Source organism: Natrix helvetica, assembly GCF_964273705.1.
Source record: "Natrix helvetica genome assembly, chromosome: 2".
Lineage (NCBI taxonomy): Eukaryota > Metazoa > Chordata > Lepidosauria > Squamata > Natricidae > Natrix > Natrix helvetica.
The window spans coordinates 104,878,363-104,890,316 of NC_138552.1; the positions used below are offsets into that span (position 1 = coordinate 104,878,363).

General features: G+C 38.6%; 1 protein-coding gene across 2 annotated transcripts; it reads right to left on the reverse strand.

Annotated features, from left to right (window-relative positions):
• Window positions 1-943: 943 nt before the first annotated feature.
• ZBTB5 (zinc finger and BTB domain containing 5) lies at window positions 944-10,985 on the reverse strand. 2 transcript variants are annotated; one of them, XM_081945078.1, is made up of 2 exons: window positions 10,814-10,985; window positions 944-3,819 (listed from the first exon to the last, which is right to left on the reverse strand). In XM_081945078.1, the coding sequence occupies exon 2, from the start codon at window positions 3,813-3,815 to the stop codon at window positions 1,788-1,790; it is 2,028 nt and encodes a 675-aa protein (XP_081801204.1). In that variant the 5' UTR covers window positions 3,816-3,819; window positions 10,814-10,985; the 3' UTR covers window positions 944-1,787. The 2 variants fall into 2 exon arrangements, with proteins under 2 accessions (XP_081801204.1, XP_081801203.1); XM_081945077.1 differs by lacking the exon at window positions 10,814-10,985 and adding an exon at window positions 10,225-10,379.
• Between the last annotated feature and the right edge of the window lie 969 nt (window positions 10,986-11,954).

An 11,954-nucleotide genomic window follows, 5' to 3' on the forward strand; every position in this document is an offset into this window, starting at 1 on the left:
GTCCCCTATGCTGCACTATTTTTGCTTCCAATATTGACATGAGTTTATCAAATTGCTGCCAGATGTCACTGTAAAATCCTGTAAAGAAAACTTTTAGACTTTTGCAAAAAACAACTGTTAGTGTTTCAATTTCTTTTTCATGTGATCTAGGTAAAGAGAATTAACTAGAATTTTCTATAGTCATTTGTTTTTCCTCACAGCTATATCCACAATCTCAGCCATGTTAAAATTTATAAGGTACATTATGGATTACAGAGCTAGCCTAAAAACCATGATCTGTATAGTTATAGCTATACCAGTAACACTACATTTAGTAACAGAAATTATTGAACAAAGTTGTATTACAATTTGATGGTAGAATAATAAAAGTGTAAAAGAAAAACTTTGGTTTTGTGACTGAAAACAGCAGGCTAGAAACAGAGAGCCTGAGTCCTACCTTAGGCATGAAAACAGGCTGGGTGTCTTTTAGCCCAGCCACTCTTCCTCGGCCCAGCCCGCTTCACAAGATGATTGCTGTGGAGAGAATAGGAAGAAGTAACAGGTATGTTTACCACTTTGAGTTATCTATAGAAGTGAGATTTAAAAAGTGAAAATATGCTGCAGAACTCTGGAATATTCTAAAATGTCCATAACCTTGATACACACAGAAACTGTTGCTTAAATGGGGGTTTAATCTAACAGCCATGATAAATGCCAATCTTAGTTCACTAAGGTAGTTTTTTCTTAAACAGCTGCCAATGCAAAGTAAGTCCTATTATCATAAATAGTATAATATTTTTAGAGACCCACTCAGCTTTAAATACTCTATAGAGTAATAAAGAATATTTTAGAAGCATTGAGGAGTGTTTAAAGGAATCCCTAATCACAAAGAATGTGATTTAACAGATTACTTTTAACTTCCAAGAAATGAAAATTATTTGAAATAATAACAGTAGACTTAAGATTTATGTTGAATTTTAACACATTGAATACAAATTGATTAGAAACACTATCAAGGATAATACATAAACAATTCACTTTCTAGTACAAGATTTTACAAAAGGAAAATATGAAACACCTAGATTTTGCAGTATTCAAAAGTATATATATATATATACACACACACATATATCAGACAGTCTAAAACGTACTTGCATTGTATTCAAGGTAAGCACCTTCGTTACACAGTGTATGTTACTGCAAAACAACCAAAAATACATTCAGACCCCTAAAACTATGTTAAACTATCACACACTTTAAAAGCACTTTGAGGTGCAAAGATGGTTTCATCTTCAAGATATGTAACCTTTCACAATAAAGAGCTCTTTGTTATGTTGTTCACACACTCTAAGCGACCTATTATACAGATAAATGCTTTCACATCATTAAAAAAGCCATTAAAAAGTTTGCCCTTCATTTTATAACAATACTAGCTAATTATGCATTAGCTGTACAAGTAAGCTTTCAGACTATCCAATCAGAAAGAACAATACCAAGTATTGTATCCTTATGTAATATGTACAGCCCAATCCTAAACATGCTTACTTGGAAATAAACCCCAGAACATTCAATGGGGCTTTCTCCCAAGGATTGCAATCTTTTTATTTTGTGACAGAGCTGGATAATATCAAAGCGCTTTTTAAAAGTTGTTTAAGCCTCACAACACCCCTGTGAGGTAGGTATGGTACAAGTATTAAAAATAATCAAGCCTTTTTTTAAGGTGTGTGGCAGAATCACACTGTAAGTGTTTGCCTCTTATACTCCATGCGTTCCTAAAATTATTGGCAACATGGGACAAAGGAAAAGAATTAAAGCAAAGTGCTGGGTAAATTGCTGCTCTGCCAGCGAAGACAAGTAGTTTTGGAATGTTTATACAGATGGCTCGACTGACTGAACCTCTTGCCACACTTTAAACAAGCATATGGTTTCTCCCCAGTATGCACGCGAATGTGCTTCTTGCAGTCTGTTAGGGTCAGAAAAGTCTTACAGCAAATTTTGCAGGCATATTTGCGAGCGCCTTCTACTACCAGGACATTGTGTTCAGATAAGGCCTTTTTACACTTTGAAAGAACATCAGCAGAGGCTCTGGTCAGCTGTGGTGGGCCAGGTTGGGAAGAATGCCCATTTTCAAAAGAGGAAGTAGCCCCGTTCATTAGCAACTGAGAATTTGGAGCATTGTCTGACATTTGAGAGCTCCGAACAGAAGTCACAACAGGCATTTTGGGAGCTATGCGACGATACCCAGGAAAGTTGTTGGCACCACCCCTTGAATTCATTACTGCCCTTGACAAAGAATGCAATCCGAGGCCAGATCTTGGAAAGTCCATCCCAAATTGCTCTGCTGTGCGGTAGCCAGAAGTTTGTACACAAGGAAGGCCCATGACATCCTGCATAGGCCTGACAAAATGCGAGTCTGTGCTGTCATTAAAAGGATTCTCCACATGAGAAACAGAAGCTGAGGAATGACTATTAGCAGGCCCTGAATCTGGGCTAATTAAATAAGAGGCATCACCATCCATTCTACAATCACTAGTTGTATTTGGAATGTTGTCCTCATGATTCTGGCTGGCACCAAAACTACTGGCTCGGCTCTTATTCAGAAAGTTTGAAATACTAAAAGTGGACTTGTGTTCTATGTTATTCCCTACCTCCATAATATGAATGTCCCCCACTCTATCGGTACTAGACTGTGGGTCAGAAAAACTACGATCGCTGCTTTCAGGGCTCAGTTCTATTTTTTCAGCATTTACACCTCCACCTTCCACTTCAACTGATTCACTTCCCTCTGCTTGAGAAGTGACATCACTCACTTCATCCTGGGGTTCTGGAGAACTCAAAGGTTCAGATTTCACCACTACTCTCATGTGTTCTTTTTCACTTAGTCCAACCTCAGGATTCTCACACTGAAAATTGTTTTTTTGGGAAGTGGCGTCTTGATCAAAACTAGTTTCCACTTGAGTTGCCTGTGATGCCATAGACATTTGAGAAATAGTTCCCCCACTGTTGTCAGACTGGCTGGGCACTTGAGCATCTTCCTGGGCACCAAAAGATTGATCGAACATAACGGTATTATCTTCCTGGTTATCACTCACACCATTAGTCTTAGAATTGTCCACAATTTTCAAGGAGTCTGGGGAAAAAAATTCATCTCGTGAATGAACCACAGTCTGTGCGCTTTCAGGAGTAACATCTGACATGATAGAATCATCCATGGAAGGCCTAATGCGTTGTCTAGCCCTTTCTTCAGAAGACTGTTTACGTTTGTGGAGACGTCGTATCGGAAAAGCACTTCGTTGTTCAATGTTACTTCTGACTGATGAGCTCATAGAATTTGTCTGCTCTTCTGTGCTTTGGGTAGAATTTAATGCAGAGCTCACTATACTTAACCCAAGCTGCTGAAGCATGAAAGACCGCTGCATGCGTGCATTCTGCTCTTGAACTCTATCACTTGGTGGAGACATGGGTAATGTCCTTGTAGTGAGATAGTGTTTGCATGCTTTTACCACAGAGTTCAAATGGAGGTGAGAAGCTGCTAACAACACATCCATAACATTGCTCTCTCCAAGCATGAGTGTAGAGGTGTACATCATATCAATGAGAGCAGCAAAAGCTTCAGCTGTCACTACTTCACTGTCTAACTGGATCATATTCATAGTCTGATCGCCTTCTGCTACAGTAAAGAGAGCTCGGAAGTGTGTGCTGCATGCTGCCAAAACAGAACGATGTGCTTTGAAGTGCCTATTTCCAACCACAATGACACAATCACAAAGTTGACCATGGAGCCGTTGATAGTTCAATTGCTGGAAGATTTGCTCGAAGTGCCCTGGAAAATCCATGATCCTACAAAAGAAAATAAAACATGCTTTAAAAAGGTAAGAATATAAACATCTTGGAATTTTATCCCCCCCAGCTAAAGAAATGAAGTTTTAAAAACAAAAGGGATCCTATTATAGTAGTTTCCAAAACGTTTTAGACTTGGAATATCTTTAGAATTACTCTCACAAACTACTTGCTACAACAGTGTGCTGAATAAAAGGCACTCATTTAACAGAAGACAAGCTGGCAAGTTTATTCATCAGGATTAACAGCATCCCCAAACGTTGCCTATCATCTCCTAACATAAATTGTTTTTTTTAGTAGATGGACTCCAAGAAAGCTCTATATTACAGTCATAAATAGTTTTTGATTTTAAGATCTCAAGTTCTATATGAAACCTAGAACCATTTTTGGAAATATAAATTATGGATGATATTGTTATCCTATAACACAATATCTGGTGTTCTGGTCGCTACGATGTAAAAAAGATGTGGAGACTCTAGAAAGAGTGCAGAGAAGAGCAACAAAGATGATTAGGGGACTGGAGACTAAAACATGAAGAACGGTTGCAGGAACTGGGTATGTTTAGCTTAAGAGAAAGAAGGACTAGGGGAGACATGATAGCAGTGTTCCAATATCTCGGGGGTTGCCACAAAGAAGAGGGAGTCAAACTATTCTCCAAGGCACCTGAGGGTAGAACAAGAAGCAATGGGTGGAAACTAATCAAGGAGAGAAGCAACTTAGAACTGAGGAGAAATTTCCTGACAGAACAATCAATCAGTGGAACAGCTTGCCTGCAGAAGTTGTGAATGCCCCAACACTGGAAGTCTTTAAGAAGATGTTGGATAGCCATCTGTCTGAAACGGTATAGGGTTTCCTGCCTAGACAGGGGGTTGGACTAGAAGACCTCCAAGGTCCCTTCCAACTCTACTATTGTATTGTATTGTATTGTATTGTATTGTATTGTATTGTATCTTCTCATTTATTTAACATTTTGCACTGTCAGTGCAAATGAAAGTATTTTGATAATACAGGTTAAAAAAATATGGAAGCCTCCCCAAAATAAGCCCTTGTGCTTATTTTGGACTCCAAAATAAGAAAACAGGTAAACACAGTAATTCAGATACTTTTGTATTTGAGACAAAAATGAATAGAGCTATTTTTAAAGCTAGGTTTACTAGAAAACATCTTTACCTAAACAAAGGTAATGCAAGCTGTAACTTCTTTCAGGCAAATTAGCCTATTTCCTATTTTAAATAGGAAAACTTGCCTATTCTTGAAGAATATCCCATGTAGAATAAGTCCATCAAATCCCTGGTTAATGAAAATACAATCTACTCCTTGGGCTAGACTCCCATTGCTTATTATTAATAAAAAATTATTTTCCAAGACAAATATGAGATTCTTTTATGGAAAAAGAGAAACAATAATTTAGTGCTATTTTGCCATTTTTCCCAGCCAGCAATCTGACAATGCTCATAGAACTCGCTTATCTAGAAATATGGCATACAATTTGTTCTCTTAGAAATGTCCTACAGGAAGAAAAATGGCAGAGCTAGAACTCGATCCAGTGTCTTCTGTTTGAATCTAAATGCAATAGTCACATTTTGGAACTAGGATCAAGTAAACTATGGTAAGAAGAATCTATACATGTTTTCTGAGACTTTCTATAAAAATGCCCTAAACAGAAAATATGAAAAAATAATAATTTAATTATGCAGCAGAGTTTTTTTATAAATAAAGCTCTGATTTAGCCTCAAACATGTCCATTTAAAGTCATCAATCAAACTAAAACAAATTTAGCTTGAAGTTTTTGAGAATCCCTGCTTTTTCAAATACTATATTCAACAAACTAGACTAAAGTTCTGGCCCCTTTTAAGGCAGTTGTATTTGTACTTATTTATACTTCACAATCAAGTTCTGGTATACATAATCAGCATCTCATTTAGTGTCCGTGATGATAGAGACACATATCTCTTGATTTAATGAGCATTAAAGTCAAGTTATTAAAAGAATGTTGTTCTTCTCTAAGTCATTTTATGTCAAGGTACAAAAACAGAGTAAGTCCATAAGGCTTTTGCAGTTTCCGCAAACTATTGTGTGTTGGATGGTTGAAACCAGGAACAGAAATCTGGTGGTGGTGGTGGTTTTTTTTTTTTAAAGGCATATTCTCTTTAATATATTAAAGAACTGGATATATCCTATTCAATTCAATGTTCTTCCTGGCCCAGCAAGTATCTTATAATCTGTATACAAGTTGTGTGTAATTTCCATTGCTATATTCATTTTGGCTTCTCCCTCTTTTATCCTTCTTAGCAGCTTTGAACTGATTATTTGCAGAGGATTATTCCCATTGCTCACTTAGCTTGAGCTTTTTTCATTTCCCCCCCTCTTCTCCCCCCTTTTCTGTGTTATTGGACTATATACCCCTGTATAAAATTGGACAAAGGGCCATAGATGCTTCCTGGTGTAATAAGCACTAGAAATCCAAGTGATTAAACATATTCTGTGAATACAGTTAAACAGCTAAGACAGATAACAAATAATTTGTTCATTACTTTTAAAAATTCAATAAATAAAATTAGTTATTCTACATCTCAAAAGCTCATTAACAAAGACTAGAAAAGCAATTTTTAATCTCTTTTTATATAATATATAAAATGTAAGGGATTTTTATTTATAATATTTGATTGACTCACAACTAAAATACTACTACTTAAAACTTATTGCATAATTTTCTGCTCCATACTTTTAAAGAAGTGAATACCAGAAGATTGGAACGATTCCACTCCAACTTTCCAAGATACTGAAGATCACAGGGTTAATTCTTCTACTTTGCAGGGCAGCTGGAGCTGCATGAAATACTTAATAAGCTATGTTGGAGCTGGCTAATATAAGAAGCTCCATCATTTCTGGAATTTGACAAATATAATGGAGAACCAAACTCATTTGTTTTATTGTTATCTTGAATGGGGAATTTTGGTCAGTATGGCAATATGTTTCTTGCCTATTATAGGCTATATTCACAAAAAATGTTAAATATAAAGGGATAGAGCAGATAGATCAAAAAGTTTTAGAGGAGTCCCATTCTAAGTAGCTTGCTATAAGGTTTTGTACCACATTTGGGAAAAAATATAATTATTACTTGGAAGAGAGGAGAAGAGAAAATGATTTTTTTTACCAGTAGTTTGGTCTATGGCAAATTAACAAGATGCATAAAGGTAGCCTACGTAAGAAACCTGCTTTTATATATGTAGACCTGCACATATCAGGATGGGTTTCTTAAAAAGGTATTTGTTTTAAATGGATTATATAATTGATGACATTATTTTAAATAAAATAGATTTGCATCATAAACATGCTAAATCCATATTTAATTAATTATAGAATTCTTTCACACATTAAAATCCTATTTCCAACAATAGTCAGCCAGATATCTTCAAGAGCCACTTCAAAATATTCTGCTACAGTATGTCATTCCTTATTTCCTATGTGCTATTGGCAGTAATGGCAATAAATGCAAAATTGATACAACCATAAGTTCTTGTGCTGTCGTAAAATGTTTTATTTTGGGGGGAGGTTGTGCAAAAAAATGTAATATTCAGGACTAAGAAGATGGTTACATTTTCTCACCTTTGGCTTCTACTGCATATTTATCTAATATGTTATCTAAATGCTATAAATATTTAATAAGCAACCTGCCACAATTATAGGACCAGTTCTTTTTCTTATATACAGTCTTAATGTTTATTTGAGATAGAATAATTTAGGATGGTTATATGACTGTGGTGTCCACATTTTCTTGAATAGGCTAATATTATTTTCAATCTGAGTTTGACGTTACAGCTCTAACACAAAACAGCATAAGGAGTAAGTAATTATGGTTTCATGGTCCTATTTAGTCACCTCTAACTTTCCTTCCAAGTGTATGTTTTAATTTATTTCATTAACAATTCAACAGTTTCAAAGGTTTACAAAACTATCTTTTCATGTGGTTCTAATCATGTGCTATGTATAATTATTACTCTATTTTGATCTCAGTACTAACAAGTATGTACTAACAGTGGAAACTATTTAATTGCATTTGCCTAAATATAGTAAAAGTAACCTCCCAAAACATACTTTTATCCCACAAAAAACCAATTGATTAGCATATAGAAATCCTACTGAAGCATATTTTTCAAAATTAATATAAACTATTGCTTTTTATTATACATTATTATTCTGAAGGAATAGAATTCAAGATTCAAAGATAAAGTTGCATCTTCAGCTACTATAAAAGCATGGGTGTTTTGTGGATTTCTAACCCTTTAAATAAAAAAAGATACATAATTAAGAAAGAGCAGAAATGTTATGGTAAAACACTTTGAAGTATGTAGAAAGATCCCAGGTATAATCACAAGCACATGAAGAAAGAAAATGATTTCTATCTGAAACTCCAAACAGTTGTTGTCAATTTGTATAGATAACATTGGTCTAATACAATTATACAGACCAATAGGCTAATCTAACAGAAGGCTGTTTATTTCTCTGTCACTTTACTTTCTAGGTCAAAAAGGTAAATGCAAAGGTTCCCCTCGCACATATGTGCTAGTCGTTCCCGACTCTAAGGGGCGGTGTTCATCTCCATTACAAAGCCGAAGAGCCAGTGCTGTCCAGAGATATCTCCGTGGTCATGTGGCCAGCATGACTAAACACCAAAGGCGTACAGAATACTATTACTTTCCCACCAAAGATGGTTCCTATTTTTCTACTTGCATTTTTACGTGCTTTCAAACTGCTTGGTTGGCAGAAGCTGGGACAAGTAACAGGAGCTCACTCCGTTACGTGACGCTAGGGATTTGAACCACTGAACTGTCAACCTTCCTGATCGAGAAGCTCAGCGTCTTAGCCACTGAGTGACTGCGTCCCTAATGTTATTTCTATCTAATTATAATATGAATGTAACAGAGAGAAAAATGAACCATTTAAGAATAATGCAGAGTGCTTTTTTGTATTGCCATCCTTAATAGCAGTCGGTCAGTATATTTTTAAAAAAACCACGAGTATTAACACAGGGGTAGTCAACCTTTTTATACCTACCACCCACTTTTGTATCTCTGTTAGTAGTCAAATTTTCTAACCGCCCACCGGTTCCACAGTAACGGTGATTTATAAAGTAGGGAAGTAACTTTACTTTATAAAATTTATAAAGCAGAGTTACAGCAAATCCTTACCGCCCACAATGAAAGCTGGAACGCCCACTAGTGGGCGGTAGGGACCAGGTTTACTACCACTGAACTAACAGATTTAACATTCCTTTCAGTTATCTCTGGTACTTGGGGATATCACAACAAGCTGCTTAGAGCCATGCAGGTTACCAACTAAAAAGAGGCAGACATGGAAACTTCTAAACTATGTTTTAGAATTTTGTTAGACAAAAACTGTGGCCATGGGAACAATAGCATCATTTACACCCCGTCATTTTCTACCTTTCACAAATATGAGATCTGAGTGAGAAGTTATCTAAACAAGAAAATTAATTTGAATATCCAAAACTGTAACTGATAATTATCCTGAACTAGACTGACCTGTTGGTATTTTTACATAGAACCAAATCAAATCTCAAACCAAACATTTAATAAACACCATCTAACGAATGCCTACATGCAGTTTATATTCCTACCTTGTAAGATACCTGTTCACTGGCATACATCACTTTTCTTCCCCCCCCCCCTTCCCAGCTCCCTACAAGTTGTAAACTTGCCTTGGAGGACTAAGGGGTCATTCAGAGCAGATCTGAAGATAAGGAAGCTGGCATGTGTGTGTGTGTTAAACAACAGAACTTCCTCAGAAAATATGCCCATAGTGAATCCAACCCGCAACATTTAAAATAACTAAAAATGTTAACCTATATATTTATTCTGAAAGTTCCAATTTAAAAAAAAATCCTGTCAAATATATTCACCTTTCAATCCAGGATACCAAGGAAATTAATCTCTACTGTTGGATAGGTTCCTATAGGAAGAACAGCTTTAGAGTTACAAGATTTTTTAAAAAAGATACTCAAGTTCAGCTTTCAAGTATCTGGATTTTTTCCTACCACAGAAAAGAGAAAAGGTCCAGACCAAGTTAAACTTAGCAACCAAAATAGGTATTTGGAAGGGAGGAGTCAAGAGCAAAAATTCACACACACACCCCAAAGTGGGGCTCTTCAGGCCCCAATAGAAGTTTCCAACCGGCCGAGCAAAGCAGCGCCCTTTGGAAACCCGTTTCTTCAAGTGGGGCAAGAGCTGAGTGACCCCTTTCAGAGCACCAGAGTCAACAGGGGAGGCCCCTCTCTGGCTCCCCCAAAGCAACAGGCCCATCATAAGGTCTGTGGACGGCAAGCGAACACGCCCCTCCCGCCCCCGCTCCAAGCCCGGCGATGCCCCTCCGCAGGCCACTCACCAGTCCATGCCCCGCCCTCGCCGGGAACCCAGGAAGGGGGAAAGGGGGCGTGGCGGTGGCAGCAGCAGCAGCAACCTCGAGCTCTCTTTTCGTTGACAGTCTCGTCAACGTCTAGGACAGATTCACGCCGCCCCCTCGGACCACCAAGGAGCATGCGTACCTCACCCTTGAAGCCAGCCCGCCCCCCCCCCCCACGACAAGAAGGGAGACCGGGCCGCACTGGGAAGAATCAGGCGGCCGATCCCCCCCACTCCGCCTCCACCAATCACCCGGCCGGATTGCCTCCGCGCGCGGATCACGACCGGCTCCTCCACTCAAGCCCAAGGCGAAGAAGCGCGCGCTCTCGAGAGCTCAACGAAGCCCACCCCCCACCCACCCCGCCCCCCTCCAACCGCCACACGCATCGTTTCGCCTTCCACTGCCCCTAATGCGCCCCTCGCAACCAATCGCAGCGCAGCGCGCCCGCTGCCGTCCGCCACGCCCCTTCCTCGCGCGCGCCCTACATAGACTCGCATGTCATAGCCCAATCACAGTTCAGCGCGCGCCCAATATTTGGTCGTCCCTTTAACTATCGTGTTCACGCCCTCACCTGCGCTGGGAAAAAATAAGGCGACGATCGTCCCCTCCCGTCCCGAACTCCGTATCTCCGGGAGGGAGGGGCACCCGTTGTTCTCTACTCCGGCGGCGTCAGTTTGTCCTTCCTTCCGTTCCTTATTAGGGGGCGGACTTACTTGCTGCCAGTCTCCGCCTTTCCCCAAACTGTGGCGGTACTCCAGACGGAAGTGACGTCACTCAAGTGGTCGTCCACTTGGCGGCTTGCAAAACCCGCCGGAGACTGGAGTTTCAACGATCGGAGAGGGACGTTCGGCGTGCGCTCGGTCCTTAGCCAATGCAGAAGCCGAGATTGCTGCATACAAAAGATTCTTGGTAGTTGCAGATGGAAAGTGTATAAGTGACTTGACACTAAACCAGAAATTCCAGAGACCTGCACCATTCCGTGTGTTTTCCTAAATTGGGAATATACTGGAAGGAGAAAATGTAGGAAGAATAATTCCCCCAAGTGTTTTCGCATATGCATTTTATAAAACCCAATGCATATTAGGCATTAAAGCAAGGGTATTAAAGAACATTGTTGCCTGTATATATGAATCTTAATCCTATAGATAAGCATGCATCGGATCTTTTTGGATATCCCAATAAATTTACCAAAACATCACACCATGCAATTCACTTGAATCATAATCAACTTTTGATTATCTCTTTAGTTTGTGCTTGCTTTTTATTATCCTTGCCATCGCCCTGCCAATAGCCCTCATTTCTGGAAACTGCAATAGGATTCATGCAGATCACTTAAGCGTGCCTTAAGGCAAGAAATATTTATGGTTAAGTACTATTTATCGTTAAGTTTTCCATGGGATGAAAAATAATAAACCTCTCCTGAAAATTAAATGGTTTTCCGATCAGTCTGCTAAAAATTACTTTTCATCTCTCTCCAGTTGAAGTCCACTGGGATTTTTTTGGCATTAAAAAAAATGTTCGAAGTGTTTTTCTACACGTAGGGGAAATCACACCTATTACATTATTTATGTTACATAATTTGCTCTTCAGTTTATTAAAAGCCAGGGATAAAAGCAAGAGACACTCTTGGGTTGTGTAAAATGAGACCTTAAGTGAGAATTAAAACTTTCAGGTAGGTAATTGATTTCTCAAACACTGAGCACTGCCCATAC